At 61.3% G+C, this 27585-nt stretch overlaps 13 protein-coding genes across 13 annotated transcripts; 7 read left to right on the top strand and 6 right to left on the bottom strand.

The window, feature by feature from the left end:
• Positions 1 to 3: 3 nt before the first annotated feature.
• MJAP1_001426 (uncharacterized protein) lies at positions 4 to 3823 on the bottom strand (the record flags this gene model as incomplete). The annotated part of the gene is made up of 16 exons (XM_060265387.1): positions 4 to 991; positions 1405 to 1487; positions 1510 to 1759; positions 1784 to 1814; positions 1837 to 1914; positions 1937 to 1950; positions 1973 to 1990; positions 2013 to 2031; positions 2055 to 2138; positions 2161 to 2201; positions 2224 to 2330; positions 2353 to 2475; positions 2498 to 2563; positions 2586 to 2606; positions 2629 to 2651; positions 2674 to 3823. 16 exons carry the CDS (start codon positions 3821 to 3823, stop codon positions 4 to 6), a joined length of 3096 nt encoding a protein of 1031 aa, XP_060121370.1.
• A 110-nt stretch (positions 3824 to 3933) lies between these two features.
• On the top strand, positions 3934 to 5047 carry MJAP1_001425 (uncharacterized protein; the record flags this gene model as incomplete). The annotated part of the gene is made up of 2 exons (XM_060265386.1): positions 3934 to 4361; positions 4384 to 5047. The coding sequence occupies 2 exons, from the start codon at positions 3934 to 3936 to the stop codon at positions 5045 to 5047; spliced, it is 1092 nt and encodes a 363-aa protein (XP_060121369.1).
• Positions 5048 to 5297: 250 nt separating this feature from the next.
• MJAP1_001424 (uncharacterized protein) lies at positions 5298 to 6369 on the top strand (the record flags this gene model as incomplete). Its single annotated transcript, XM_060265385.1, has 4 exons — positions 5298 to 5378; positions 5402 to 5595; positions 5618 to 5845; positions 5868 to 6369. 4 exons carry the CDS (start codon positions 5298 to 5300, stop codon positions 6367 to 6369), a joined length of 1005 nt encoding a protein of 334 aa, XP_060121368.1.
• A 44-nt stretch (positions 6370 to 6413) lies between these two features.
• On the bottom strand, positions 6414 to 7530 carry MDH1 (malate dehydrogenase; the record flags this gene model as incomplete). Its single annotated transcript, XM_060265384.1, has 4 exons — positions 6414 to 6454; positions 6483 to 7089; positions 7148 to 7372; positions 7396 to 7530. The coding sequence occupies 4 exons, from the start codon at positions 7528 to 7530 to the stop codon at positions 6414 to 6416; spliced, it is 1008 nt and encodes a 335-aa protein (XP_060121367.1).
• A 236-nt stretch (positions 7531 to 7766) lies between these two features.
• On the top strand, positions 7767 to 9632 carry MJAP1_001422 (malate dehydrogenase (oxaloacetate-decarboxylating) (NADP(+)); the record flags this gene model as incomplete). The annotated part of the gene is made up of 3 exons (XM_060265383.1): positions 7767 to 7781; positions 7890 to 7986; positions 8017 to 9632. 3 exons carry the CDS (start codon positions 7767 to 7769, stop codon positions 9630 to 9632), a joined length of 1728 nt encoding a protein of 575 aa, XP_060121366.1.
• Positions 9633 to 9689: 57 nt separating this feature from the next.
• Positions 9690 to 10428, top strand: MJAP1_001421 (uncharacterized protein; the record flags this gene model as incomplete). Its single annotated transcript, XM_060265382.1, has 2 exons — positions 9690 to 9848; positions 9871 to 10428. The coding sequence occupies 2 exons, from the start codon at positions 9690 to 9692 to the stop codon at positions 10426 to 10428; spliced, it is 717 nt and encodes a 238-aa protein (XP_060121365.1).
• A 5-nt stretch (positions 10429 to 10433) lies between these two features.
• On the bottom strand, positions 10434 to 13440 carry HRQ1 (ATP-dependent 3'-5' DNA helicase; the record flags this gene model as incomplete). Its single annotated transcript, XM_060265381.1, has 2 exons — positions 10434 to 13106; positions 13129 to 13440. The coding sequence occupies 2 exons, from the start codon at positions 13438 to 13440 to the stop codon at positions 10434 to 10436; spliced, it is 2985 nt and encodes a 994-aa protein (XP_060121364.1).
• A 283-nt stretch (positions 13441 to 13723) lies between these two features.
• prp1 (U4/U6 x U5 tri-snRNP complex subunit Prp1) lies at positions 13724 to 16531 on the top strand (the record flags this gene model as incomplete). Its single annotated transcript, XM_060265380.1, has 1 exon — positions 13724 to 16531. One exon carries the CDS (start codon positions 13724 to 13726, stop codon positions 16529 to 16531), a length of 2808 nt encoding a protein of 935 aa, XP_060121363.1.
• A 32-nt stretch (positions 16532 to 16563) lies between these two features.
• Positions 16564 to 18441, bottom strand: MJAP1_001418 (uncharacterized protein; the record flags this gene model as incomplete). The annotated part of the gene is made up of 1 exon (XM_060265379.1): positions 16564 to 18441. The coding sequence occupies one exon, from the start codon at positions 18439 to 18441 to the stop codon at positions 16564 to 16566; it is 1878 nt and encodes a 625-aa protein (XP_060121362.1).
• A 1190-nt stretch (positions 18442 to 19631) lies between these two features.
• On the bottom strand, positions 19632 to 20544 carry SCO1 (Cu-binding protein; the record flags this gene model as incomplete). The annotated part of the gene is made up of 2 exons (XM_060265378.1): positions 19632 to 20402; positions 20425 to 20544. The coding sequence occupies 2 exons, from the start codon at positions 20542 to 20544 to the stop codon at positions 19632 to 19634; spliced, it is 891 nt and encodes a 296-aa protein (XP_060121361.1).
• A 152-nt stretch (positions 20545 to 20696) lies between these two features.
• MJAP1_001416 (uncharacterized protein) lies at positions 20697 to 22947 on the top strand (the record flags this gene model as incomplete). Its single annotated transcript, XM_060265377.1, has 2 exons — positions 20697 to 20840; positions 20863 to 22947. 2 exons carry the CDS (start codon positions 20697 to 20699, stop codon positions 22945 to 22947), a joined length of 2229 nt encoding a protein of 742 aa, XP_060121360.1.
• Positions 22948 to 22955: 8 nt separating this feature from the next.
• Positions 22956 to 24152, bottom strand: MJAP1_001415 (uncharacterized protein; the record flags this gene model as incomplete). Its single annotated transcript, XM_060265376.1, has 1 exon — positions 22956 to 24152. The coding sequence occupies one exon, from the start codon at positions 24150 to 24152 to the stop codon at positions 22956 to 22958; it is 1197 nt and encodes a 398-aa protein (XP_060121359.1).
• Positions 24153 to 24289: 137 nt separating this feature from the next.
• LOS1 (pre-tRNA nuclear export protein) lies at positions 24290 to 27578 on the top strand (the record flags this gene model as incomplete). Its single annotated transcript, XM_060265375.1, has 2 exons — positions 24290 to 24534; positions 24557 to 27578. The coding sequence occupies 2 exons, from the start codon at positions 24290 to 24292 to the stop codon at positions 27576 to 27578; spliced, it is 3267 nt and encodes a 1088-aa protein (XP_060121358.1).
• Between the last annotated feature and the right edge of the window lie 7 nt (positions 27579 to 27585).

The following is a 27585-nucleotide window of genomic DNA, read 5'->3' as shown; positions in this document are numbered from 1 at the left end:
GTATTATGTGTGTGTATGCACATCCTCGGGCTTCACAGGGGCATGTACATTGTGTGCCTGATCCATCAACGCGAGGAGGTCTGCTTTCGTGAGCGAAGAGTTCTTTTCCGAGAATCCAGTCGTACGCGACTTTTGAATGGGGAGAGTAACGGAACCAAATGCAAAGATGCCGACATGCTCGTCGTCGTCAACAGGCGCCTGCTCTGTCGGCCCGACCGAATTATGAGAGTCGTTGCGAGTCAAGGGGGGGCGGGGCGGCGCGAGGCCGCCCTCGCTCGCCTCGCGTTCCATCGTCTGGAAGTACGCATCGCGACGTGCGTCGCTCGTTTCTTTTGCGGACATGCGCGACGCAATACTCGGCGCACGCTTCAGCGAGCCAGTGCGCGAGAGATCGCCGGTCAGATCACCTGCGTAGCTGACCTGTGACCCCTGGAAGAGCGGGTTAAAAGCTGAACACTTTTGGTCTTTTCCGGAGCGCTTGCGCAGGCGTGCGGGGAAGACAGTGCGCGACGTAGGCAAGGAGACCAAGCAGGTAACCTGCGCACTGCCGACCAGTGGCTCGTTACTCGCCGGGTCGTTTGCGTCTTGCGGTGCGTTGAGCGACGTGCGAATTTTGTCCGAAGAGTCTTTGTCGAAGCACACGGATACAGGCTGGATGGCGGCCCAGTCGGGCGCCTGCGACGTGACTGGCTTCGTCGCGTCGAATGCGTGCGGCGCAACCGTCTTTTCCAGTAGCGTCGGTGGCTGCACCGGATCCACAGCAGGAACCGTGGAAAAGAGGTTCGGCGGCATGTACATTCCATCTCCTTGCGCATACTGCCCTGACTGCGAGCGCCGGTTCCAGATCGAAAGGCGGATGGCAATCGCAATGACCACTAGGACAAAGACACCGACGGCGACCACGGCAAGCGTCACAAAGGGATAGCTAAAGATGGACGAGCCGCCACCCCCGGGGTCAACAGGGGCCGGGGACGACGTCGGCGATGTTGCACTGCCGGTAGCGCCAGAGGGCGTGACGGTCGCCCCGGGGGAACCATGCAGCATACCATCATGGCTCGACACCTGGCGGCGATCCCAGGCCAGCGTAGGAACATGCTGCGCGTTAGATGCTCTCGTATAAGTTTCTGGGAGGTATGCGGCATGCACGCATGCCAAGAGGGCTGCCGCGCACGCCGCCACACGGACCCCGACTGGGCCAGGCATGGAGGCGGATGCAACGGGGTTGCTTAGCTAATCTACATCATGGGGCTTGGCAATGCTCGGCGTCGTTCCCCGCAAAGAAGTGCGGCATGCCCCACCACTTGAACATGGTGATGGACAGAACAAAGACAATGAGCGCATTGACAGAAGCACCGGCGTCCAAAGCGGCTGAAAGAACATAGCTGAGTTAGAAAGACAACGTACTTGAACTTGGCGAACCAGTCGGGATACCGCTCGCGTGCCCATTTCTGTGACAAAAACGCACAGGCAAAGCCGCCAATAATGATCTGTGTGAGCAGAGAGACATACGTTAGTCGGCGTGGCGGGAAGAGCGATGGCACCGTGCAGAATAATTGGCACGACCGTCTTGCTAAAGATCGACTCGCGCAGCACCTTGTTCTTCATGCGCTCGAGGCGCTTGTGCAGGAGCCAGGGGATGAACGGAATCACGACACCGAGCGCAAATCCCCAGTACAACTTGCGGTACTCACCGGAAAAGAAGCGCTCGGGGCCAACGGCGCCCCAGATAATCGACGCCGACCGGAAAATGTGGACTTTGCTGCGTGAGCCAAAAAAAACCTACCGTCCGTCCCACTGGCCGCTGGGGTCGGGCACTGCGTTAGTATTGCCACGTACCACTTCCGTCCAAAAAGGCACGGTACCCATTCTCGGGGGCAAGCACGACGCACACGACCATGTAATTCACAACACAACCTGCATAAGCCAGGACACGTACCGATCACAGTGCCACTGCGTTAGCACAGTCACGTACATCAACTGCGAAAGGAACCTGCGTCAGCCAGTGTACCTACATGTGCTTGGGGTTGATTTCTGGGTGAGAAGAAAAAACGTACTCATATAGTGGGCGAGCTTCAGGTCGCCAATCATGTCTAGGGCCTGTGCACAGCTCATGTAGCCGTAGCACTTCCAGCACACGTCTGGGTTAGTTGACACACGTACTTCCGATTGGCTTTCCGGGAATAAGGAAACCAGCGACAAATCTGTGTGAGGCATGCAACGTACTCGGTAATCACATTCAGGCCGACGCCTGTATCGCTCACTGCCTTGAGAATGCCAATCGGGATCAGGAAAAAGAGCGACATGCCGACGGAGAGCAGCAAGCCCCACACCTGCGTCAGCGTAGTAACGTACCGGAAACTGTAGGGGCGTCGTCATGACCAGCACAATTGCTGCACCGAGCGACAGCACCAGCGTCGACAGGTACCACGACTGGGGCACGAGGGGGTACGACTGCATGAGTCGGTTGTGCACGTCCTGTGTCAGCCCAAGCCCGTACCGAGTAGACTGGATTAAACATGGCCTTCTTCACATCCTTGCCGTGCCACAGCACCACATGCATAATCTGGGTCAGGCGCAATGCGTACCGTGCTGGTCAAGACGGCAAACTGGGTCAGAGGGAAGACGTACACTAATTCCATACGAGAGGGCGACTGCGTCAGTAAAGGTACGTACAAAAGGGCGTAAGAAGCATCGGCTTGTTCTCGTTCCATGCTGCGATATCGAGCGTATTGTCTTTTTGCAGCACGCCGTCCACGTCAAACTTGGTATAGTTTGTGGTAAACAGGCCCGAGCTCAACACTGCGGGGAATGACTTGGCGTTCCAAAAATTGGAAAAGTAGAGCAGCGGCATCACAACGTACATCATGCCGATCAGACCGCCATAGAAATTGAGCGCTGCCCACCACGGCTGGAAGAGAGGGCCGCTGTTTCCGACCACATTCCAATCAAAGCTCAGGTTGGCAATGCCAAATCCGCGGTAGCCCGAGCTCAGAATCTGCGTCACCCTGCTGCGATTCACGTAGCACAGCACCGCAACACTGCTCATTGTCGGGAAAAAGGTCGTCGGCAGGAACTGGTAAAAGAGGATGCCAAAGAATACCATCACAAAGAAGCGCATTCGCACGCGCGTCAGCGATGACTCTGTGTCGTGTAGCGTATTAAACAGCGAGACTGTAACGAGCGTGCTGGGGTACACCATCGACGGCGGCCGCACCAAAAGGTTGTACACGAGTCCCGCGAATCCAAACCCAATCACCTGCGTCGTGATGAGCAAGGTGAGTGCCGGAATCGCCGACATGTGCTGGCGAAAAAAGAGCTCCTGGATGTTGATAATGTCGGACGCGTACGCGCTTGTCGCGCCTGACGAGACCGTGACAGCAATCAGAACGTGCTCTTTGGCAGTAAACGGTCCGGGATTCAAGCGGAAGGACCACCCAAAGATGCTTACGCGCTTGTCCGGGAGATTCCTCGCCATCCAACGCGCCATCGGCAGCGTCACGAGAATCACAAAGTAGCTGCTGAATACCGGCGCGTTCGATTTGTAGAAAAAGAGCTGTGACATGCCAGCGCCAAGCACGGTAAATGCACAGCCCAGCAGCAGCGACCGAAAGGTGAGCGAGGGAAGCGTCGGGATGTCGGTCTCGGGTACGATCTGGCGCACCATCTTTACCGTGCTGTCCTCGTCGTCAAGCAGCGACTCTTCGTCGCCATGGCGATCACCTTTATCTCCGTCGCCCAAGAGCGAGAGCTCGACCTCGTCCTGGCCGCTATCGTTGTCGTCCACGCGCTCGTACGGCGTATCTGCATTTCGCCCACGCACCATACTGCTCTGACGACGCGAGTGCATTCCTAGTGCAGCACTTCGCGCTTGGGCCGCCGTAGAGAGAAGGCACCGCGTCGTGCACGTGCCAATTTATTGCTCTTACCGAAACGATGGGAGCAGTGCAGGCGGTCGTGACCCAGGTGCTGCTGTGGGGCCTGTGGGGCGCCGCAGAGAACTTTGGCGTTCGTATGGTGCTGCAATGTGCTTATGCGATGCCCATCCATGTGCTGCGTCTCCGCCGACCGGAGCCGAAGAGCGCCGCGGCGGTGTCACATTGGCACGCTGCACGCATGCTCGTGGCCGTGCTGTATCTCGGCTACTGCGTGTCCCGTACGCTGCTGGGCATGCAGACAAACTACTACACCGTGCTTCATACGGTGCCGTGGGCGCCTGAGGCAGATATCAAGCGCCAGTTCAGGCACTTTGCCAAGGTGTACCATCCTGACAAGGCGGGGTACGAGCACGAAGACAAGTTTCTGGCGCTGCGCCAGGCGTACAGCACGCTCTCTGATCCGGTGCTCCGATTCGCGTACGATCGGTAGGTGGAATGACTTATACAGGTTTGGCAACGATGTCGAGTCGTGGGAGCGTCTCAGCTCGATGAACGAGTTTATGCGGCGGGGTATTGACGCGCTGGGGGTTCTCCACGTCCAGCTTCTCTTTGCCCAGGCTCTTGCGTGGGTCATGATGCGCGGCAAGTCGCGGCCGACCGGTGCAGGCACGTTCTGGGGCCTCCTTCTCCAGGCGGTGTTTGCCTATGCGCAACTGCAGCTGGTCGTCTCAAACCCGTTGCCAGAGTGGCTACGCGTGTTTGGTGGCCTGACAGCTTACCAGGTCATCACGGTGTCTGCCCAAAATTTTACACCGTTCCTCTTGACGATGGAGCAATGCACGACAAGCCTGGGACAGCTTACTGATACGGGCAGTTGGTCCCAGTTCCAGTTTGGAGACAATGTCGAAGCTGCGTACGAGCCGACACCGGAAGATGCTACGAATGCGCAGATTGCATCCATTTTGCAAGAAGAGCCGCACACGCTTGCCGATGCCAAGCGCCAGATCGACCTGCTGGCCGGTGCCGTGCTGCAGCTCGAACAAAAGGTTGTTGCTGATTGCGCCCCTTACGTCCAGCAAGAAGGCGAAGAGAGTGCTCCCCAAGCATCGGAGAAGGAGCCCGAGTCTGCTGCAGAGCCTGCGCCTGAGGCTGTGGAGTCCAAGTCGGAGTAATGACACGAGTATACCCTACGTAATCGAATAGCCCTTTGTATGCTCGAAACTGTTCTGCTACAGTAAGCAAATGTCCCACAGAGTATGGCCAGGGCTCGTACCCGAAATGGACCCCGTAGAAGCTCGGGATTGAAACATGCACCTCGACATCGCCGCACTGCATGCTCGACATGGCCAAAGCGCAGGCTCCACGGCACGTGCGGTGTGGAGGAGGGCGTTGACAGCTTCAGTCCGGTAGAGTTCCTCAACCATGGCGAGTCCTAAGCTGCGCGTGGGTTTCGTTCCCGAACACTTTGCTGCCCCCCTTCTGCAGCTTGCCTCTTCCGAATGGGTATGTCGACTTTCTCATTGCAGGGCCAAGCGCACATTGAGCTTGTCGAGCAGCCGTCTGGCACGGGCCAGATGCTCACTTCGCTCGATGCCAGCAATGCCGGCGGCCAAAAGATCGATGTGGCTGTCGCACTGACCGAGGCGCTTATTGCCGGTATTGCCAAAGGCCGTACGGACTATGCACTGGTCGGCAGCTACGTGCGCAGCAGTCTGAACTGGTACGTTCCTCTACTAACGCAGGGCGATCATCACCGGTACTGCGCCCGCGGCCGACAAGTACCAGACGGTGGCCGACCTCCGTGACAGCAAGGTCGGTGTGAGTCGTCTCGGCAGCGGCTCACACCTCATGGCGAGTGTGCTGGGCCTGCAGCAAGGCTGGACGGATGCCGACGGCAAGGTCGCCAAGCAGGACTTTGTCGTGAACAACGACTTCAAGACGCTGCGTGACGGTGTGAACCAAGTCGCCGGGTACGTTACTATTCTAACGCAGGCATGAAACTGGCTTCTTTATGTGGGAGTGGTTCACCACGAAGCCGTTCCAGGACGCTGGCGAGGTGCGCTTTGTTGGCTCGCTCCCCACGCCGTGGCCGTCGTGGACGATTGCGGCGAGCAAGAACACGGCGCTGAAAGACAACAAGTCGCTTCTCGAAGAGTTCCTGCACAAGCTCCACGAGTCGATCACCGCATTTGCCAACCCTCAGACGCGTGCGGACCGCTCGCTGCACGCCTTTATCGAGAGCGTGCACCACTACAAGCCCGAGGACATTGCCGCTTGGGCGTCGAATGTGCGCTGGGCCGGCGAGGCGACGCCCGACCCCGAAGGTGTCACGCCCACCGACGCCAAGGCGCTCGAGACGAATGCGTACACGCTGTCGTCTGGCATGCTGCAGCACACGCTCAAGGTGCTGGAGGATGCTGGCGTGTTGCAGCACCCCGCGCAAGGCTGGGACTCGAAGTCGTTTACGGACACGTCGGTCACGACGCTGATCTAGGACGCACTTGCGTAGTTTGGGATAGCTATTGACTATCGACCCATTTACGGGTTCTCGGCGACCCAGCTGACACCCTTCTTGATGTCTGTCTGTTAGTGAATCGTAGTACGTACTCTTGCCAAGGTCAGGCAGGCAGGCGTCGAGCAGCTTCTGCTCCTCAGCAGTGAGCTTGGGCAGGGCGGGGATGTTCTGCACACCCTCGGTGCCGAGCTCGACGGGCGAGGCGAAGAACTCAGCCTGATCCTTGAAGAGAGGCGACTCGACAAAGGTGCACTCCTTGACACCCTTCTCGCCGTTGAGGGCCTTGAGGAGGCTCTCAGTGAAGACGGCGGCGGCGTAGGCCATCGACAGGGTAGCCGAGCCCGCACCGTCCTTGGCCTTGACGACCTCGTCACCACCGAACTGGATGCGGTGCACGAGCTTGTCGTACTGCTCGCCAGCCGAGACGGCATCCGAGCCGGGGGCCTGCGAAAGGAGGGGGACGATGGTCACACCCGAGTGGCCACCAATGACCGGGACCTTGGTGGTCTCGGGGTTGGAGTTGGCGATGCCCGACAGGAAGGTCGCGGCACGGGTCACATCGAGGGTGGTGACACCGAACAGGCGCTTGGGGTCGTAGACACCGGCCTTCTTGAACACCTCGGCGACGATGGGGACGGTCGAGTTGACGGGGTTCGAGATGATGGCCATGTGGGCCTTGGGGCAGACCTTGGCGGCGGCCTTGGCGAGGTCACGGACGATCGAGGCGTTCGTCTAGTGTTAGTGTCGTACGACGTACGTTGAACAGGTCGTCACGGGTCATGCCGGGCTTGCGGGGGACACCGGCGGGGATGAGGACGACCTCGGCGCCGTCGAGGGCCGACTCGAGGTCCTCCTGGGCGTAACCGGTGGTCTTGGCCGGGGTGTTGATGTGCGAGATGTCAGCAGCGACACCCGGGGCGAGGCGGATGTCGTAGAGACGGAGGTCGGTCACGTCCCTGTTGAGCTTCAGGAGAAGCGAGAGCTGGGTCAAAAAAAGGTACGTACAGGCTGGCCGATACCGCCCGACGCACCGAGCACGGCAACCTTGCGGTTGGCAGTGGCGGTCTGCGAGAACAGACGGGTGGCAGCAGGGGCGCGGACAGCAGAGACAGGGGTACGGAGAGCAGCACGAGCGAACATGATGGTGAGGAAGATCGCTCTGATCTCCGGCCCGTCCGTTCGCCGCCCTGGCGCAGCGTGCCGGCCTGCCCCGGAACTACAGCACGTGCTTGAAACGTGGCCTCGCACAGACCGGCTCTGTGCGAGACGCATGCTTGCGTAATCTGGGGGAATCCTACGGTGACTCGGCTGCCGAATCACAAACTTCTCTGCGAAGTATCCTGTCCCCTACCCGCTTCTTTGGTGGCTAAATTACGATGCAGAGCGTTCAGGTAAGTAGACCTGTGCAGGCCCTGTGCGCTAAGCATATGGGTCTGCCATGGCGTTGTGTGAATCATGGCTCATACCTATGTCGCCGTTGGGTACACTCGTCTGATCAGGCCACACCCGATGCGAAACAAGACGCGGTCCATTACTCGATCGACCAGCACGAGTACGGTGGTGCTGCCTGCCTCCGTGACATCTACACGAACAAGGGTAGGTGACGGGCAAACGACTCACTACCAGGTACTGGCTTCACCAAGGAGGAGCGCCAGCGAATGGGCCTCCGTGGCCTTCTGCCCCCGTCGGTGCAGACGATGGAGCAGCAGCTGAAGCGTGTCGAGCACCAGATCTCGACCAAGTCGACTAGCTTCCAGAAGCATATTGCCCTCGCCAACTTGCGCCAGCGCAACGAGCGCCTTTTCTACGCGTACATCCTCAAGAACATGCGCTCGACGCTGCCGCTGGTCTACACTCCGGTCGTCGGCGAGGCCTGCCAGAAGTTTTCGCACATGTTCCGTCGTCCCGAGGGCCTGACGCTCACCATCGATGACAAGGGCTCGGTCGCCGAGTGCGTCTCCAACTGGCCGCGCCCGCAAGACGTGCCGCGCATTGCGGTGATCACTGACGGATCGCGCATCCTCGGTCTCGGTGACCTTGGCTGGAACGGCCTGGGTATCTCGATCGGCAAGCTCTCTCTGTACGTGGCGGGTGCGGGTGTGCACCCCCAGTCCACGATGCCGATCGTGATCGACGTGGGTACCGACAACGAAGAGCACCGCGAGGACCCCCTGTACCTTGGCCTGCGCCGCAAGCGTCCCAGCACTGAGGAGCTGGCCGAGTTTGTGGACGAGGTCATGTATGAGCTGCACAAGAAGTACCCCAACCTCATCATCCAGTTTGAAGACTGGAGCAGTGAGCACGCTTTCCTTTTCCTTGATCGGTACAAGAACAAGTACCCGATGTTCAACGACGATATTCAGGGTACTGGTGCCGTGATTCTCGGTGGCTTTATCAACGCCGCACGCATGGGCTCCGCTGCTTCGGGCAAGGACCTGATCGACCAGCGCATTCTGATGGTCGGTGCCGGCTCGGCCGCGATCGGTGTTGCGAAGCAGCTCATGTCCTTCTTCCAGATCCACGGCATGTCGGAGGAGGAGGCGCGCAGCCGCGTCTGGACCACCGACTCCAAGGGTCTCATTACCAAGAACCGTGGTGACAAGCTCGCGTCGCACAAGGAGTACTTTGCGCGCGAGGACAACGACGACAAGCAGTTCAAGGAACTCGAGGACATTGTTGACTACGTCAAGCCGACCGTCATCTTTGGTCTCTCGACCGTCCCCGGCACCTTCAGCGAGGGCGTGCTGAAGAAGATGGCGCAATACAACGAGCGCCCGATCGTCTTCCCGCTCAGCAACCCCACGGCCAAGTCGGAGTGCACCTTTGAGGAGGCACTGCGCTTCACGGATGGCAAGGCGATCTTTGCCGCTGGCTCGCCCTTCGACAATGTCGACTTCAAGGGCAAGACCCGCTTCGCGGACCAGGGCAACAACTTTTACATTTTCCCGGGTCTGGGCCTTGCGGGTGCCCTGTCCAAGGCGCGCCACATCACGGACGACGTCATTACCGCGTCCGCTTTGGCCCTCGCCGACTCAATGACCGAGGAGGAGAAGAAAGAGGGCCGCATCTACCCCAAGCTCGAGCGCGTCCGCGAGATTTCCAACCAGATTGCACAGCGCTGCATCAAGCTCATCAACAAGCAGGGCCTTGCCGGTGACGACGGCTTCACCGCCAAGCTCTCCGACAAGGAACTCCACGACTGGATCAACAGCCAGATGTGGGTTCCGACCTACAAGGAGTAAACGTCTTTTGATAACTTGTACGTAGCTGTCTCCACTCTGCTTTCACCTCCACACGAGATGCCCCCGGCGCAGGGACGTTCGCCGAGACCGGTGCGCGCCGCGCTGTTGGCCGTCGGCCTAGCGGCCGTGGTGGGTGCGGCAGTTTGGCGCTGGACACGCTCCGAAAATAAATTGGATGGGGGGCAAGCTGGTGCGCCGAAAAAGCGCAGCGGAAAGGTGTGTTGCTGCGCTCACATAGAACCCCACACTGAGCCTCTCTTTTCCGGTGGATACGGAGCTGAAAAACGAGCTTACGCACAACGGTGCTTTGCAGAATAACGTCGATGGGCTTCTAGCACAGCTCCAGGTGCTGTTCCAGGTACACGCTCTTATCTGCTCGCCCTCGGGCGAGAAGCCGGCGCTGCCGGGCGTTGAAACGCTGCGCACGCTGCCGTATTCGACCGCCGAGGGGCGTGCCATGCTCGCGCGAGCTCTGCAGTGCCAGTGCCATGTTGAGCTCGTAATTGTCAACGAGAATGGCTATGCCTCGCTGTGGAACGGCGAGGCGAACCAGGGCGAAGAGCTGGCGTCGTATTGCACACGCCTAGAGCAACTCGCTCGTCAGGTCGACACGCTTGTCGTGGCGTTTGTACCGGGCGTGACCTCTTCGGGCGTCAAGGCCGATGCGGTGCTTGCGGCGTACAAGCAGCACGCCGTGTCTGCGCGCTCTAATACACACCTCGTCGAAGCGACTGATGCAGACGGCTGGACGGCGCTCGCGCAGACGCTTGCGCTCCAGCGCGATGCGTGGAACTAGGTACATCATCTATGCGCGTTTCGTGGCCATGGCCGTGCGACCATCGCTTCTTCCACGACTTGCTCCACTGTAATAGAGTCGTCGCGCATCGGCACCGGCTCCGGCGAGCAAAGCGTATGTAGTAGTGCATCCGTTTGGCCCAGCTGCCGAGCCGCGTGGCCTTCCTCGTAGTGCACTGGATCGTGCTCGCCAAAGACCGGCTGGTCGAGCAGGCCACGCAGCACGGCTCCGGCACCGACTTTGGACGAGACGGCGTCGCCGGCACACGATGGTGTCTCGATACAGCCGGGACACCCGTCGGGGCACGGGCACTTTTCAATGACCGATAGCGCAATGCGTAGTAGTGCATCGAGATGCTGAAAGACTTGTGCGCAGATTCCAGCATCGTTCCCGGGCTTGTCGTAAAAGATCAAGCGCGATGGGCGCTTGCGCTGCGTCGGCTGCTTCTTGTCGCCGATCTCGCGGCGAGGAACTTTGCATTCCGTACGCACGTCGTCCGAGCCGCTCGCTACAAACAGCGGTGTCAGGCTCAAAATGGCATGCTCCGCGGCATGGATCGCGGCTGGTGCATTGATGCCGTGCTCGGCGATCTGCTCGATAATCGACCATGGCACATCGATCCAGAGCCCTTTGGTCGAGCGGACCATGGGCGGCGAGTCGACTTCGACCGTGTCGAGAATGTTTGCGCGGCGGTCGACCTTGTAGTAGCCCCAGACGCGCGACGTGAGCGTTACCTGGCCATAGTAAGCGAGCAGATGGGCGTGCTCGAGCGTACGAATCCGCCATGTCTGTGTCGCATCTGTGTCGGTCAGATCGCGGGGACGTGTATGGTACATGACGTCGGCACGCGCAAGTAGTGCGACATTGTGGTCATGCAATACATCCTGGCAGATGTACGTCGTGCCTTGATGTAAAAATACAGCGCCTTGAAAGGCTTCAAAGAATACACGTTCCACCTCGACTTCTTCGAGGACAGCGCCGGTGTTGGTATCGACATACTTGTATGTTTCTTGGCGCGCTCCTCGAATGGAGATGGACTTGGCAGGCTGTGTGCCGCTTGTATCTGTGTAGTGGTAGAACCCAGCTGCATCTTTTTCAAGCTGCTGCAGCGCAAGTGCGTCGAGGCGGGGCCCGAAAAAGGCCGTGTCTTCGTGCACCTCAATCGGCACCTCGAGGGCAGCGCACTGAATATGTGACGAGAGGACAAACTCATTCTGAGTGTCCACCCACAGTGGCGCATGGGGCTGCGTAAATATCAGCTCTGGATTGCGCATGTAGTACTGGTCCACCGAGAATGGCTCGGCGAGCAAGACAACGAGTGCATCGTGTTGCCGCCGGCCTGCACGGCCCGCTTGCTGCCACATACTCGCGGCTGAGTACGGCATGCCAAACATGATGACGGCATCCAGGCTGCCGATATCCACGCCAAGCTCTAGAGCTGACGTGGCGACTAGGCCAAGAATGTCGCCGGAAAACATTTGCTGCTCGAGCTGGCGGCGGTCGGCGGCCGAGTAGCCCGAGCGGTAGCCATGCACACGCTGTGCGAGGTCCGTGTGCCCATCGCGCGCGAGGTCTTCGCGGACCTGTCTCACAATAATCTCGCATGTCCGCCGGACCTTGGCAAAGACGATCGTGCGCAGGCCATGCAGAATGAGGTGCCGAAAGAGTTGTGACACCTCGGTGTACGAGCTGACACGCGCTCCGCCAAGTCCGTCGGGATCGATTTCCGGTGGGTTCCACACGGCCCATTCTTTGCAACCACATGGCGACCCGTCCTCGTCGACAACTGCGATCGAGTCTTCAGACAGCGCAAGGAGTGACGCCATGTGCGTGGCAGGGTTGGCAATGGTTGCACTGCAGCTCACAAATTGCACGTTGGGGTTGCCGAGCGCCGTGCACACTCTGCGCAAGCGCCGCAAAATTAACGCAACATGCGTCCCAAAAATGCCCGAATAGACGTGCAGCTCGTCCACCACGACGATACGCAGACCCCGAAAGAAGCGGCGCCACATTTCTTCATGGGGAAGAATGGACTGGTGCAGCATGTCTGGATTTGTAAAGAGCACACGCACAGATTCGCGAATTGCTCGGCGCTCCTCGCGAGGCGTATCACCGTCGTATGTAGCGATTGATGCACCCCCAAGCGAGGTATACGCAAAAAAGAGGCGGTGCATCGATTGCAGCTGGTCTTGAGATAGCGCCTTGGTCGGAAAGATGCACATGGCCGTCGCCTCGGGGTCCTGGGAAAGTGCACTCGCGATGGGAATTTGGTAGACAAGCGACTTTCCCGACGAGGTGCCTGTGCATACCACGACGTTTTTGCCTCGGCGATACGCATTCACAGCAAGCGCCTGGTGCCGGTACAGCTGCGAGATCCCGTGCGCCTGCTTGAGCGCCGTGGCCGTTTCGTCGTCGAGTGCAGGCTCCGGATCAAGATAGATGGCCGGCCGCGCTGGAAATGTGCGGCGACCACCAGGCACAATCTGTTCGCGCCACCATGGCTGCTCCTTGAGTTCAGCCAGGATTTGTGCGACGCTCGGCTTGGATGCAGGATCGAGTGCCCATGCATCGAGTCGCTCCCGCTGCGTCCTCCGCTCGTGGTCCAGCGGAACTTCGCCTGGGCGTACCGGCACATACTTTTGTGCTGCCTCCATCACTAGAACCAGCGGATCGGTGCTCTGGATAAGCAGAGAAACGTACCGCTTCCTCGCATGCGCAGAGCATCGTGTTCATTGCGCGCTCAAACATGTCGTTCCGTCGGCCAATCACGCGAATCGTTTCTTTTTGTGACGCACCTCTTTTGACATTGAGCACCCGCTTCCCCGTCGCTTTGGACGTATCGACCGATCGGTCGGTAAACTCAAAGAGGAGCGTGTACTGCGGCGCTACCTGACCCGGCAGCTCGTACAAATCGTCGTCGGTCCGCCTGCGTTTCGGATCGCTCTCCTCAGTGTGTAAGCTTGCTGTTGGCACATAGGCAAATTCGATCAGATCCGGGCATACTGCCTTCATCTTGGCGATATCGTCGACCTCGAGTGGCCTGCGTCAGCTGTGTGACATACCGCTTGGTCAGTGCCTGGACGCTCGACTTGAGTGTGTCGAACGAGGTCACAAGTTGCTTGTGTGCAGAGCAGAACGTGTATACAGTATTCACCGCCTAAATAAGAGCCTCCTCGTACCTTGAACGTCTTCCCCAGCTCCTCCAAAGGCGCCGGCCACGGCGCCTGCGCCGCTTGGGCCGCCATCGTCGCACCGGCCATCCTCCCTCCACATCACGTGCTCCTTGCTCTTCTCCATGGCGTCCGGCAAGCCGAACAAGCTGGCGTTCCTCTCGCAGCCGGCCCCGGCGGGGTACGTCGCTGGTCTAGGTCGTGGTGCGAGCGGATTCACGACCCGCTCGGATATCGGCCCTGCACGCGAGGGCCCGTCAGACGAGGCGGTGGCTGCGGCGCGTGCGAAGCGTGGCGAGGAAGACGAGGAGGACGAGGAGCGCTACCAGGATCCCGAAGAGGAGAGTGGCCTGTTTGCTTCGGCCGTGTACGAGCGTGATGACGAGGAGGCGGACCGCATCTGGGATAGCGTCGACCAGCAGATGGACGAGCGCCGCCGCAAGCAGCGCGAGGCGCGCGAACGTGCCGAGCTCGAGGAGGAGCGTGCACGCACGCCCAAGATCCAAGCGCAGTTTGCCGACCTGAAGCGCAACCTCACCTCCGTAAGTGCGGAGGAATGGGCGGCGCTGCCCGAGCCCGGTAACCTCACTGCCAAGCGCCGCAAGGCCGCGTCGCTGCGCGAGAGTCGTGACAACCGCACCTATGCGCTGCCGGACAGCGTCCTGGTCGGCAACCGCGATCGGAACCAGGTGCAGAACGAGGCGGCGGATGTCGACATGGATGGCACACAGAGCGCTGTCGGCGGCACGATGAGCTCGCTGACCGAGATCGGCGAGGCACGCAACAAGGTCTTTTCGCACCAACTCGACCAGGCGTCGTCGAGCAGTGCAATCGCGGCATCCGGCATGTCGTCCTCGATTGATCCCAAAGGCTATCTCACCGAGCTTTCGGGCATTTCGGTCAAATCGGATGTCGAGATTGGCGACATCAAAAAGGCACGGAGTTTGCTTGACTCGGTCATCAAGACGAACCCAAAGCACGCCCCGGGCTGGATCGCTGCTGCGCGTCTCGAAGAGGTGGCGGGCAAGATGGCCGTTGCACGAAAGGTCATCCAGCAGGGCTGCGAGCAGTGCCCCAAGAGCGAGGACGTGTGGCTGGAGAGCGCACGTCTCAACACCGTCGACAATGCCAAGGTGATCCTGGCCAAAGCCATCCAGTACCTGAGTCAGTCAGTGAACATCTGGCTGCGTGCCGAGCAGCTCGAGACCGACCCAGAGAGCAAGAAGCGCGTACTGCGCAAGGCGCTCGAGCACATTCCCAACTCGGTGAAGCTCTGGAAGGAGCTCGTGAACCTCGAAGAGTCGCCGGAGGACGCACGTATCCTGCTCGCAGGCGCCGTCGAGGCGATCCCTATGAGTGTCGAGCTCTGGCTCACGCTTGCGCGTCTCTCTGCGCCACAAGAGGCCAAGAGCGTGCTGAACAAGGCACGGCGCACCATTCCCACGTCACACGAAATCTGGATTGCGGCTTCGCGCCTGATCGAGCAGATGGGCGAGTCCGCAGAGCGCGTCGACAAGACGGTCGCGTCGGCTGTCGCGTCTCTTGAAAAGGCCGGTGCAGTGCTTTCGCGCGAGCAGTGGCTGCGTGAGGCCGAACAGGTCGAGCGTGAGGGCTCGCCGCTGACCTGTGCAGCGATCATCCGCGCGACCGTATACATCGACATTGACCCAGAAGATCGCAGTCGTGTCTGGGTCGAAGACGCGCAAGGTGCCCTCGAGCAGGGCTACCCCGAGACGGCGCGTGCGATCTACTCGTGTGCGCTGCACGAGTTCCCCGACGAGCTCGGAATCTGGCAAGAAGCTTCTGTGCTGGAGAAGCGCCACGGCACGCCGGCCACGCTCGAGGCGCTCCTCGAGCGCGCCGTGTCGAGCTGCCCGAAGGCCGAGGCACTTTGGCTGATGTATGCCAAAGAGAAGCAGCTTGCGCGAGACGTGCAAGGCGCGCGCCAGGTGCTCATCCGCGCCTTTGACCACAACATCGGCTCCGAGGCCATCTCGCTCGCGGCTGCCGACCTCGAAGCTGAGCAAGGCGAGAAGAAGGCGGCCGCCATGCTTCTTGCGCGCGCGCGCAAAGAGGTCGACTCGGTGCGCGTGTGGCTCAAGAGCGTGCAGTTTGAGCGCGTGAATGGGTCGCTCAGCGACGGTCTGGCGCTTGTGCAAGAGGCGCTCGGCCGCTTCCCGAAAGCCGACAAGCTGCACATGGTCCACGGCCAGCTGCATGAGCAGCTCGCGTCGGCCGCGAGCGACCGTGCACCCGAAGTGCGAGCCGCGCGCGAGGCGTACGCGACCGGCCGCGAGCACTGCCCGATGTCTGTACCGCTCTGGCTGCTGAGCAGCCGCCTCGAGGAAAAAGAAGGCCTCGCGATCCGTGCGCGTGCGCTGATGGAAAAAGCGCGCAAGTCGCACGAAAAGAGCGACGAGATCTGGGCCGAGTCGGCGGCGATCGAGCTGCGTGCCGGCAGCGTGCCGCAGGCCAAGAGCATGCTGGCGCGTGGCTTACAAGCGTGCCCCGCCTCGGGCCGCCTGTGGAGCGACTCGATTTGGCTCGAGCCGAAGCCAGCGCGCAAGACGCGCGCGGCCGACGCGCTGCGGCGCTCGGGCGACAATGCCGAGGTGATCTGCACGGTGGCGCGCCTCTTTTGGCAGGAAGGCAAGCACGCCCAAGCGCGCAGCTGGTTCGACAAAGCCCTCGCCGCGAACCGCGGCTGGGGCGACGGCTGGGGCTGGTGGTACGCGTTTGAGACGGACCAGGCGAAGCAGGGCGACACGGCTGCGCAAGAGCAGCTCCTCGAGAAGATTAATGTGGCCGAGCCGAGGTACGGCACCGAGTGGCAGGCCCTGCGCAAGGACCCTGCGAATGCAGCCAAGACGCCGCGTGAGCTGCTGCCGCGCCTGGCCGCGATCCTGCTGAAAAAGTACGGAACGAACTCGTAGCCTCATTATATGTACCATGACTATGAACGCACTCACTTTCCTTCCTCGGCTATCCGCTTGGGCTTCTTGCTGGAGCGTGGCTTCATGCTCGCGAGCCACGTCTCTTGCCCTCGCCGGAAACGGGGGTGTGCAAAACTCGAATGGGCACCGTACAGCTCCGTGGCAGTGTTATACGACGTCGGTGCCTTGTCGAACGGAGTGCGCTCGCCGCGGTCGAGGCCTTTGGCCGCAATTGCCTGCAGCTCCGCCGCATCGAGCAGGCGCGAGGACGAGACGCGCTGGAAACCGTACAGATTCAGCTGCCGCACGAAACTCGCATTGTTGCCGTGCTTGAAAAGCTTGGGCAGGATCTCGGACGCAAATTCAGCCGATACTTCAGGGTCGTTGCTCAGAATGATCGTGTCGCCGCCCTCGTTCCAGTGAATGTACTTGCCATAGAGGTCGGGATTAATCATCAAGTGCCACAACTTGGAGATGAATGCCGAGCAGTTCGCAGCACCACCGAGGCGGTCGCGGATCGCAGCCACCTCGTCGCTCTCGTCAATGGACCGCGGCAGCTCCGACGCCTCGGCACGCTTTTCGTCCGAGTCTGCAGCCATCGACAGACGGTCCAGCGCAGCCGCGGCCATCTGCACCTGCGCGCGCTGCTTGCTGTCCTCGACGGGCCACCCGGGCTCGTAGGTGCTAAGGCCACGCGCGTGGCGGTCGACGCGCGCGGGAAGCGACGTCGCGTATGGCGTGTGCGCACGGATCCCAGGGCGCGTGGGCTGTCCCAGCGGTGTATTGCGCGCGTAGGGGAATCCGTGTGGCGCGGCACGCATGCCGGCATACGCGTAGCGTGCATCTTCGCGGGGCCGGCTGCGGCTGCGAGCGCGGGTCACAGCCTCATCGTCTTCATACCCGTACTCGGAGCTGTATGGTGGCGAGGGCGAGCGCGAGGGGACCGTATAGCTGCGGCGCCGCTCGTATGGCTCGCCTTCGTCTTCTGTCGCATCGTCGTCGGGCAAGCCAGACTCCTCGTCCGTCTCGTCGTCGTCAAACGCAAACATGGCGTGCTGTGACGGGGCCGACGTGCTCAGCGCAACAGAGCGGCTGGGCGTACGGCGCGCACTCCGCGAGCTCGCCCACTGGGGCACGCGCGCACGGCTTGCGCCGTTCGAGGGCGTCATGCTCATCGCATACGCGTGGCTCAGCGGGCCCACTGGGCCGGGCGAGCGGCTCGGCACCGAGTACGGCACGCGGCGCGAGCTAGGGCCAGGCGTCATCGCGAGGCCCGCCGACTCGGCTGGCGAGCCGATGCTGCGGAACGACGAGCGGCGTGAGGAGAGAGAGCCGGATGCACTCGGCACCGGCACCGGCGCGCGACCGCCCGCCGAGCTCGCATCCAGCGGAGGGATGCTGTCCTCGTGGTCCAGGTAGTGAGGGCCAAGCACCGGGCTCGGCTCCTGGAGATCGACGGCCTCCATGTCCGCCACCCGCACGCGGCGGTCATCGCGCTGCGAGCCAGCGGAGAAGACGTCGTCGACCGACATGTCGGTATCCTCGACGGCCTCTTCCTGCTCGCCACTGCGGCGCTCTGCCGACATCTGGAAAGAGGACACGCCAAAGGGGCGGAATCCAGCGTACCGGAAGGTAGAGCTCGCCGAGTGGTCCCACTGCGGCGTACGGTACAGCGAGGCGAGTGGTGAGGTCATGCCCTTCTCAAACGAGCTGCGACGGGCAAACAGGGGATAGAACACGCCCGCCGAGTCCTTGCCGGACGCGTGGCGGCGCGTGCTGTCAGCCCCCAACGCGACTTCGTCGGGGGGCGTAGGGAGTTCGATCGGTGAGTGAGATACATTGGGTTCCATATCAGGCGCCCCCATCCCGGGAATGGGCATGGGGCGCTGCGACGCAAGGCGACTCGACATGATCGCTCAGGCCCGTAAGGATACAAGGAGCATACGTGTCGCAGAAGACAATCAGAAGATAGGAAGAATGGAGTGTGGCAGATAGCCCAGATCCATGCGCTGTGCTTATTGCCACCGGTAAACTATGCGCGCCAAACGAGTCCTGTGGGGGGGCACGAGCGCGTGTTCTTCGCACGAATCTTTATGCATCTCGCTGATTGGTGCAGCAGCGCACGGACAATCGCAATTTCCCAATTGCATTTCGTGCGTGCAGGTGCAGATAGCTGCTTGTAGGAATTACGCCACGTTATCTAAAAAAGTTGCCAATCACGCACGCGCCAGACAGCCCTGCCCCACATTCAGGCCTGAGTAACGGGCGTGGGTCATAGGACACGCGAGGCTATGCTGCATTGCATTTAGTCGCTATGACTCACGAATATGCTGGGGTAGTGTCGTAATGAGAAGATAACGACAGTGGACAAGGCCAACTGCGTATGCGGATGGCGAGATTGACATCGTTCCTGGCCACGAGAGATGCCAGACCCGGTCGTAATCCGATCAGATGAGTACGATGGGTTGGCGCTAGAGGGGGAGCTCAATCGCAAAGCCGTGACGGTTGGGTCGGACGCGGCTGGACTACTAGAGTTTAAGAGATGCGCCGATGTCCCAATGGATCACGGCTTGGGATGCTTGCAGTACAGGCAGCAGGGGGCAGAGTAGAGACAATGAATTACAAGGCTCATCCAGCTACGCAGGCACGAGAGTAGGGATTGACAATGGGTGGATTGCCTATGGATCCACTGCAGCCGCCGAAGCACGGACGATGTCGCCTTGCCAAAGCTTCCTTCCCCCTGGCCAGACAAGCCCAGGACCAATAATACACAATAGACTGTGGAGTTCTCCAATTCATCATGATCTTCGGCTCTTCGGCGTAAGCCCGATCGCGATGACCCACCCGCTGCCCTCGCTCCTGTCCTAGGGCAAGGCACACCGAAACACTGTTTCGTAACCTTATCTATTCCCTCTTGACGTGGCCATACTGATAATCAGTACGTCTGCTATGGCACGAGTTCGAAGAACAAGTGTCTTCTATCAGTGCAGGTCCCTGCATAAGCACAATGAACACTTGCATCGGGCGCAGTGTGATCGAGTCTGACAAATTGTTCTGCGGGGCCCAAATTGTTCTCGGCTTTGTCAAGAGGTGCTAAGGTCTACACGAGGCGTGCCGGCTGCACGGCCGGCGGCTTGGAAGGAACAAGGCTAGGGGGCGAGAAGAGCTCGGCGTCGGTCGACTTTGGGCGGCCGTCCGTAGCAGCAATATGCTTGGCATTCGCCTCCTTGACCGGCAGTCCCTCCGCCTTCCAGCGCTTTACGTAGTCCTGGACCTTGGCAAGCACTTCGTCCTGCGTCGTGCTCTTGCCAAACGCATCCACAAACTTGCCCTCAGGGTCCATCAGGTAAAAGAAGATCGAGTGGTCCACCAGGTAGTCCGTTGTCGGGTCCGCGCCCGGCGGCGTGCTAAAGTAGACGCGGTAGGCCTTGCATGCGGCCTTCACATCATCGTACGATCCCGTAAGGCCGATCATACGGGGATGGAAGTCGGCAATGTACTCCGCCACCAACGGCACACGGTCGCGCGCGGGGTCGCACGTCACAAACACGGGGTTAATCACGTCGCCGTGCTTCGCGGCAACCGCGTCGACGACATTTGACATCTTGTCGAGCTCCTCAGGGCAAATGTCAGGGCAGTTGGTAAAGCCAAAGTAGACCAGCGAAAAGCTCCCGAGTAGGTCCTTCTCCGTGAATGGGTGACCGGTCGAAGAGACCAGGCTAAAGGGGCCGCCGATGCGGGGGCGACCGACCGACTGGTCCTGCATCGCGAGCATGCGCTTCTCCTCGACCTTGCGCTTCTCGTGCTGGAAATAGTAGTATAGACCAATGCCTGTCGCAACGAACAAAATACCAGCAGGAAGGTTGAATGGCTAGGTTAGCAGGTCCACGTACCCCCACGACGTCGCGGCGCAGGCCGGGTTCCGGCGCCCTGGGCTTCGGAGTCTCGGAGGAATTTTCCTTGCCACTGTTCGGCTGTGTCGAGCTGTAGCGCAGCTGGTATGCAGACGTCATACTAGCGCTGCCAATAGCACTACGCAGTGTCGCAGGGCGCGCGCATGCGCGGAGCCCCGCGAGGGGCACATTCATCGAGCGTGCAAGGCTCATGTGGTTTGTGCGCGAAGAATGATTGCCACCGTCGGCCGAATTCATTCTGCAGCAACGACATGAGTCGGAAGCTGAATCGGCGCCAGCAGCGTGAGCAGGAGGAGCTCGAGCAGCTCGAGAACCTCCAGGCGGATGTGCAAAAGCCAGCGGAGCAGGCGGAGCCGCCCGCCGAGGCCACGCCGCCCGCGCTAGGCTTTGCGGCAGTACGTGGCACGACTAACGCAGCTCCAAGTCGCCGACGAGGACGAGGACGAGGACGAGGACGAGCCAGTGACTGCGGCCACCCCGGCACCCTCCAAGAAGAAGAAGAACAAGAAAAAGAGCAAGAAAAAGGCAGAGCCCGAGGCCGAAGCCCCGGCGCCCAAAACCGCCGCGCCCAAGAAGCAAAAGGGCAAGGGCCAGGCGTCCAAGGACGTGAACGACATGTCGATCGAGGAGATGACGGCGCTCCTGAATGCACAGGCGCCGAAGAAGGGCGAATCCGATGCGCAGCCCAAGCAGGAAGCGCCCAGCTCGCCACACGCCGTGTTGCGTGGCGTGCTTGCTTTGGACCCTCCGCATCTCGACCCCGCGCTGGAGCTGCGCCGCCAGTTCGGCGCGGCGGCCATCAAGGCGTACGAGCGTGAGAAGAACTCGTCCGGTGTTCCGACACGCTCTGGCGCGCGCGGCCGCGAGAACCGCGGTGCGGCGTTCAACTCCAATACACGCGCACGCACGGTGCTGTGCACCCCCAAGAATACGTGGCCCGACATTGCGCGGACATTTGTCGGTCTCTCGATGTCGACCGAGGAGACGAAGCAGGGCCGCATCTGCAACTGGGACCACAGCCGCGCGTATCGCCAGGCACAGTTCCAGTTCGCACAGGCGGTCAACTCGCACGACACCGGCGCGCTTATGGCGCTCTTCCGCGTCTTTCCGTGGCACATTGACACGCTGCTGCAGCTCTCGGACGTGTCGCGGTACCAAGGCGACCTCGGCCAGGCGTCCGACTTTATCGACCGCGCGCTCTTTGCGCTAGAGCGCTCGGCTTCGCCGCCGTTTGTCGCCGGCCTGACGTCGTCGAGCGGCCCGCCGCAGGTGGACTTTTTGCGTGCCGAGAACCGCGCCATGTGGCTGGCGAGCCACCGTAACATTGACCTGTTTGGCCGCCGCGGGACGTGGCGCACGGCGCTAGAGTGGTGCAAGATGCTCTTTGGCCTGGATACCAAGGACCCCCATGCGATTCTGCTCTGGATCGACTTCCTTGCGATCAAGAGCAAGCAGCATGCGTGGCTGCTCACCTTCCTTGACGCGCTCGAGGCGGAGCGTGCAAAAGCCGTGCAGAAGCACGGCAGCCTCGACAATGTCGCCGCCCGCACGCCGCTCGACCAGGAGAAGGCGGCTGCGAACGAGACGTGGCGCGGTGCGCTCGACTGGAGTGTCGGCGCTAGCTTTGCGCGTGCGCTTGCGTTGCGTGCGGTCGAGAAAGACGAGGGGGATACCACACATACCCGCAGCAGTGCCGCCCTGCGTCTTGCGATCGCGCGCCACCCCTGCGCAACCGTGCTGCTGTGCGAGAAGCTGGACGCACCCGTGCCCCAAGGCGCCGCGTTCCGTACGCGGGGCGAATGGAGTGCCAAGGACCCCGCGTTTGACGAGCTGCTTGCGCAGTTGTACGTCCACCGCTCCTTGTCGCTCTGGAAAGAAGCGCCCATCGCGCAGTGGTTCCGCACGAACCTCGACGCGGTGCGCGGCGCGCTCGAGCAAGGCAAGGTCACGGTCGGCGCGGCGGACGAGGCGACGCAGATGGGCGTGTACCGCCACATTGTCGTGGCGGACCTGCCCGAGAACCTGAAGCAGCAGCTCACGCGCTTCTTCCCCCCGGCCGTGCGCAACCCCCCCGGCGGTGTCGAGACCTTTGACCCTCTTCCCCCAGCGCACGGGTCGCGGTACGACGATGCGTACTTTGCCGTGGTCGGCGACCAGCTGCGCCGGCAGCAGCAGCAGCGCGCGACCGGCGGCCAAGGTGCATGGGAGATCCTGCGGCACCTGCAGAACCTCAATGTCGACGAGCTGCAGCAGCTCATGGAGCACGTCGACCCCGAGACGCGCGACCTGCTCCTACAGGCGCACGGCACGCAGGACGACGGATTTGAGACCGACGAGACTCTCGACGAGGACGGCGAGGGCGTGCCGGGCGCCGTTGAAGGCGCCGACACGGCTGCGCCTGCCGACGATGCGCCTACCGACGGCGCTGCGCCGGCGGAAAATGCGTCCGACCCGGCGCAGCCGGGTCTCATGCAGCGAGCATGGAATGCGCTGTGGGGATAGTTCTATAGTTACTCCTGCATGAAAAAGCGCTTTTGGTCGCCGCACTCGGCGTTGATGCAGCCCGGGCAACGCTGGCCCATCTGATGGCTCGTCTTGCCCTGCGCCCACGGCACAGCTGCGCGGTTGTACGGTGCGCTGCCATCCTGGACGTGTGCGAGGTGCGCAGCGACGGTATCCGCAAGAGCACGCAAAAAGACGGGCTCGTCGTTCAGCGATGGCGCACGCTCGAGGTGCAAGCCGTGCTCTTCCGCCTCCTCCTTGAGCTCAATGTCCAGCTCGTAGAGCGTCTCGATATGGTCGCTCGTAAAGGCGATCGGCACCACCAGCGCGTTCTTGTGGCCCTGCTTCGCCCAGCCCTTGACCGTGTCGCTGGTCTGCGGCCCGAGCCACGCCGAAGGACCGACCTGGCTCTGCCACGTCAGGCGGTAGGGATTCGTCCAGCCGAGCACCTGCATCACGGCAGCAACCGTCGCAGCGACCTCTGCCGGGTACGGGTCGCCGCGGCCCGAGACGACCTGCATAGGAAGCGAGTGCGCGCTAAACATGATCGGCACCGACGAGCGAATCTCCGCAGGGAAGCGCTGCAGCGCCTCCAAGACACGGTTCGCAAATGCCTGCACGAGGCCCGGCTGCGTCGGCCAGCGGTCAATGACCGACCACTGGATCTGGCCCTCTGGGAGCGCCTTGGCCTGGCGCGCCTGAATCTCGCGGTAGAGCTGGTTGAGGCTGCTGCCCGTCGTCGAGCACGAGTACTGAGGGTATTGTGTAAAAGCGACGGCGCGCGTCACTCCGTCACTTGCCAGCTCGTCCATGCAGTCTTCCGTGAGCGGGCGTGCGTAGCGGAACGCGACATAGGCCTTGTGCGGTGCGGTTGCGGGGCTGAGCTCGTCGAGCATGTTGGCCATCGCCTCGCCCTGCGAGCGCGTCCAGCGCAGAATGGGCGAGCCGCCGCCAATCTGGTCGTACTGGTCCCTGATCTTGGGCGTGCGGCGGCGCGCAATGAGCGGCGCAAGGCGCGACTGGAACGGCAGCTGCATCAGGTCGCGGTCGAGGAACAGGCGGGTGAGAAACGAGTTGACCTCGTCCAGGTCCTTGGGGCCGCCCATGTTCATCATGACGACCGCCGTCGGCGGCTTGCATACTGTCCTGCTCGACGAGAAAAGACGCACCGCGCCCGGGAGCGCCACACGCACAGGCCTCAGCATGGTCCTAATGGCCGCAATGCGACTGGCCGGCGTATTCACGTGGAATTGTCACGTGATGGAAGAACTGCGACGAGTGTTCCTTTTGTCGCGCACGATTCGGACGAGTCAGCGAGACGCATGCTTCCTTGAGAGTGCTCATGGATTCGCAGGAGGTACAGCTGATACAGGCTGTTGAGATAGCCTCCAATGCGGCGTCCGTGGCAGACGCGAGCCTCGTGCCACAGGCGCTCGCTTACTTGGAGCAGCTGAAACAAAACACCCACGAAAGCTGGAGCACCGGCTGGGCGGTCTGGGTGGCCCGCGACGAGGGCAATGCGCCCAAGTACGGGCACGCAGTGCGGCTCTTTGGGCTGAACTTGGTTGATGACTTTTTGGACAAGCGGTACGTGCCCTGACTCATGTAGCATGCACGCCATGGCGCAGCCTTCCGAGGCACTCGGGTTCCTGCAAGAGTCGGCGCTCAGTTACCTTCACAACGAGTTTGTCTCGGGGAACGGAGAACAGGGCGTGGTGTTTATGAAGAACAAGCTCGCGCAGACGCTCGCGCTCCTCGTGCTGCAGACGTACAGCCTCACCAGCTCGTACTCGTTCCTGACCGCTTTGCTGTCGCTCTGTACGACGCATCCGCCGAGCGAACAGGTGCCGGAGGGCACGCTGAACGTCATGGCGACCGACCTCGTGCTGCGTGTCCTGCACGATCTGTCGCTGAACCTCGGATCGGACGTCACCTTGCGCTCGGTACGCACCAAGGAGCGCCTGCAGCGCGACGCCGTGGTCCGCGACGAAATCCGCGCACACCACGCCGCGACCATCGCCGAGCTTCTGTGGAAAGTGATCCAGGACTCGCTCCAGGCGATGGCGTCGGGCGTGCCACTCAGCGACGCGCCCCGTATGCTGCACGCGGGCGCCGCGGGAAGTCTCGCTCAGGTCGCGATGGCCGTCGTGGGCGACTATGTGACGTGGATCGATATCGGCCTGGTGATTAACATGGATACGGTCACGATCCTCTTCAATGCGCTGCACTCGCAGCACCCTCAGCTGCGGTGCGTCACGGCGGATACGCTGTGCGAGATTGTGTCCAAGGGCATGAAGCCAGCGGACAAGCTCTCGCTGATCCAGGGCCTGAAGCTCGACGAGGTCATTGCCTCGCTAGAGTCGTCGACGCGCGGCACGAGCGACGATGCACAGACCGAGCTGCGAGAGCACCTCGCCAAGCTTGTCAATGCGCTCTGCACCGAGCTCTGCAAGATCTGCGAGGACAATGCAGGGGCCGAGGGCGAGACGCGCGACGTGGCAAACGCCAAGCTCCTTGATCTCTTGCAGCTCGTGCTCGCCTTTCTTCAGGACGAGTACGACGAGCCGACGGAGCAGGTCTTGCCGTGTATCCACCTGGTGCTTTCGCTGTACAAAAAGACCAAGCGCCAAGGGGAGACGATGGGTGTGGGCCTGAGCCCGGCACAGGGCGAGTTTATCGCGCAGCTCATTGCGCTCGTGCTGGGCAAGCTCAAGTTCGACCCCGAGATGGACTGGGAGGACTCGTCGCTTGTCGGTGGCCCGGCGGACGCGGACGCAGACGATGCGGAAGAGGACGACGAGCATCTCATCAAGTTCTACGAGCTGCGCAAGCAGCTCCAGATGATCCTCGGTGCGATCGCTGCGATTGACGAGCCGTTGGTCTCCAACACCATCCACTCGCTTGTCTTTTCGACGCTGGCCATGGGCGAGCAGCAGGAGCTGCCTTGGGAGCAGGCCGAGCTCTGCTTGTACGCGACCTACACCTGCGGCGAGGTGCTCACGTCGATCCGCGGCAACAAGGTCGGTCTCGGCCCGCACTCGTTTGTCCAGCTTCCGGAAGAGAACGGCAAGACGCGCAACGTGCGCCAATCGGTGTCGGTCTACCAGGCGCTGCCCGCGAACCAGCTCGGCGAGATCATGCAGCGCCTGTTCCGCTCCAACATCTCCGAGCACCCCCACCCCGTCGTCCAGCTGCAGTACTTTGAGTGTATCGTGCGCTACTCGTCGAGCTTCTTGCTCTGGCCCGAGTTTATCCCGAGCGCTCTCTCGGCATTCTTGGACGGCCGTGGACTGCGCAACGCGCGTGTCGGTATGCGCCGCCGGATCAACTACCTCTTTTACCGCTTCGTGCGGGATACGCGTACGACGATCCCCTCGGAGTTTGTCCCAAAGCTCCTGGAAGGCATGCAGGAGGCCTTTTACATCCAGGCCGTGCTGCCCGATGTGACGCCGGAAGAGGACCCCCTCGCAAAGGCAACCGAAAAGGCCGGCGCGTTCGACAGCCAGCTGTATCTCTTTGACACGGCTGGCCTGCTCATTGCGCAGCTCGGCTCGACGCCCGAGACGCAGGTGATGCTCTTCAAGGCGATCACTGCGCCCCTCGCCGAGCAGCTGCAGCAGACCGTCCAAGCGTTCGGCGCCGACAGCAGCAACCTGCAGCTCGTGCTGCAGGTGCACCACCTGATCCTGGCCCTGAGCACTCTCGCGAAAGGGTTCCCCGACTACGACGCGAACCGCTCGACGGAGCCGGCGTGGATCCCCGAGTTCAAGCCGGTGACGGAGCAGATTCTGCTCGCGCTCACGGCCCTGAACCAGTTTATGATCATCCGCGAAGCGGCGCGTGGCGCGTTTGCACGCATCGTCACCTCGGCAGGCCCCGCCGTGCTGCCGTACATACCCACACTGATCAATGCACTGGTGAATGAGGTGACCGAGTCAGAGCTCGTCGACCTCCTCAACTTCTTTGGGCTGATCACCCACAAATACAAGAAGGACGTGCGCAACGTGATGGACGATCTGTTCATTGTACTCGTCAACCGCATCTTTTCGTTCCTGAACCAAGGCGTACAGGGCACAGACGACCTAGTGCGTCGCTCGGACATGGAACGCGCCTACTTTGGTCTGGTCAATGCACTGCTTTCCGCGGGCCTCGACGGCGTGCTCGTCTCGGAAAAGAACCAGCAGCAGCTCCAGTCGGTGCTGCAGAGCCTTGTGTTCTACGCTGAGAATGGCGAGCCGCTCACGCAGCGCACTGCGATCGGCGTGCTGATTCGTCTCGTGTCCCTCTGGGGCACGCGCCAAGCCAATGACGCTGCCGCGGTCCTGCCGGGCTTTGAGCAGTTCATGTATGACGCCATGCTTCCGCTCGTGTTCCAGGTCCCATGCAAGCCCTCGTTTGATACCAGCGACGCCCAGTCGCAGCTGGTGCTCTCCGAGCTCAGCTCGCTGCTCAAGGCGATCTACCAGGCGCGGGGAGACGAATTCATTCAGTACCTCACGGGTGCCTACCTGCCGAGCGTCCAGTGCCCGTCGGACATGGGAATGGAGCTCGCCCAAAATATCCAGACGCTCGAAGCGAAGGCGCTCAAGCGCTACCTCGAGTCGTTTATTGCCAAGTCGCGTGGCGCTTAATGATACG

The sequence above is a fragment of the Malassezia japonica genome, chromosome 2 (assembly GCF_029542785.1).
Source record: "Malassezia japonica chromosome 2, complete sequence".
NCBI classification, from domain to species: Eukaryota; Fungi; Basidiomycota; class Malasseziomycetes; order Malasseziales; family Malasseziaceae; genus Malassezia; species Malassezia japonica.
The sequence above is the reverse complement of the archived record's forward strand: the minus strand, read 5'-3'. Positions and strand labels throughout refer to the sequence as shown.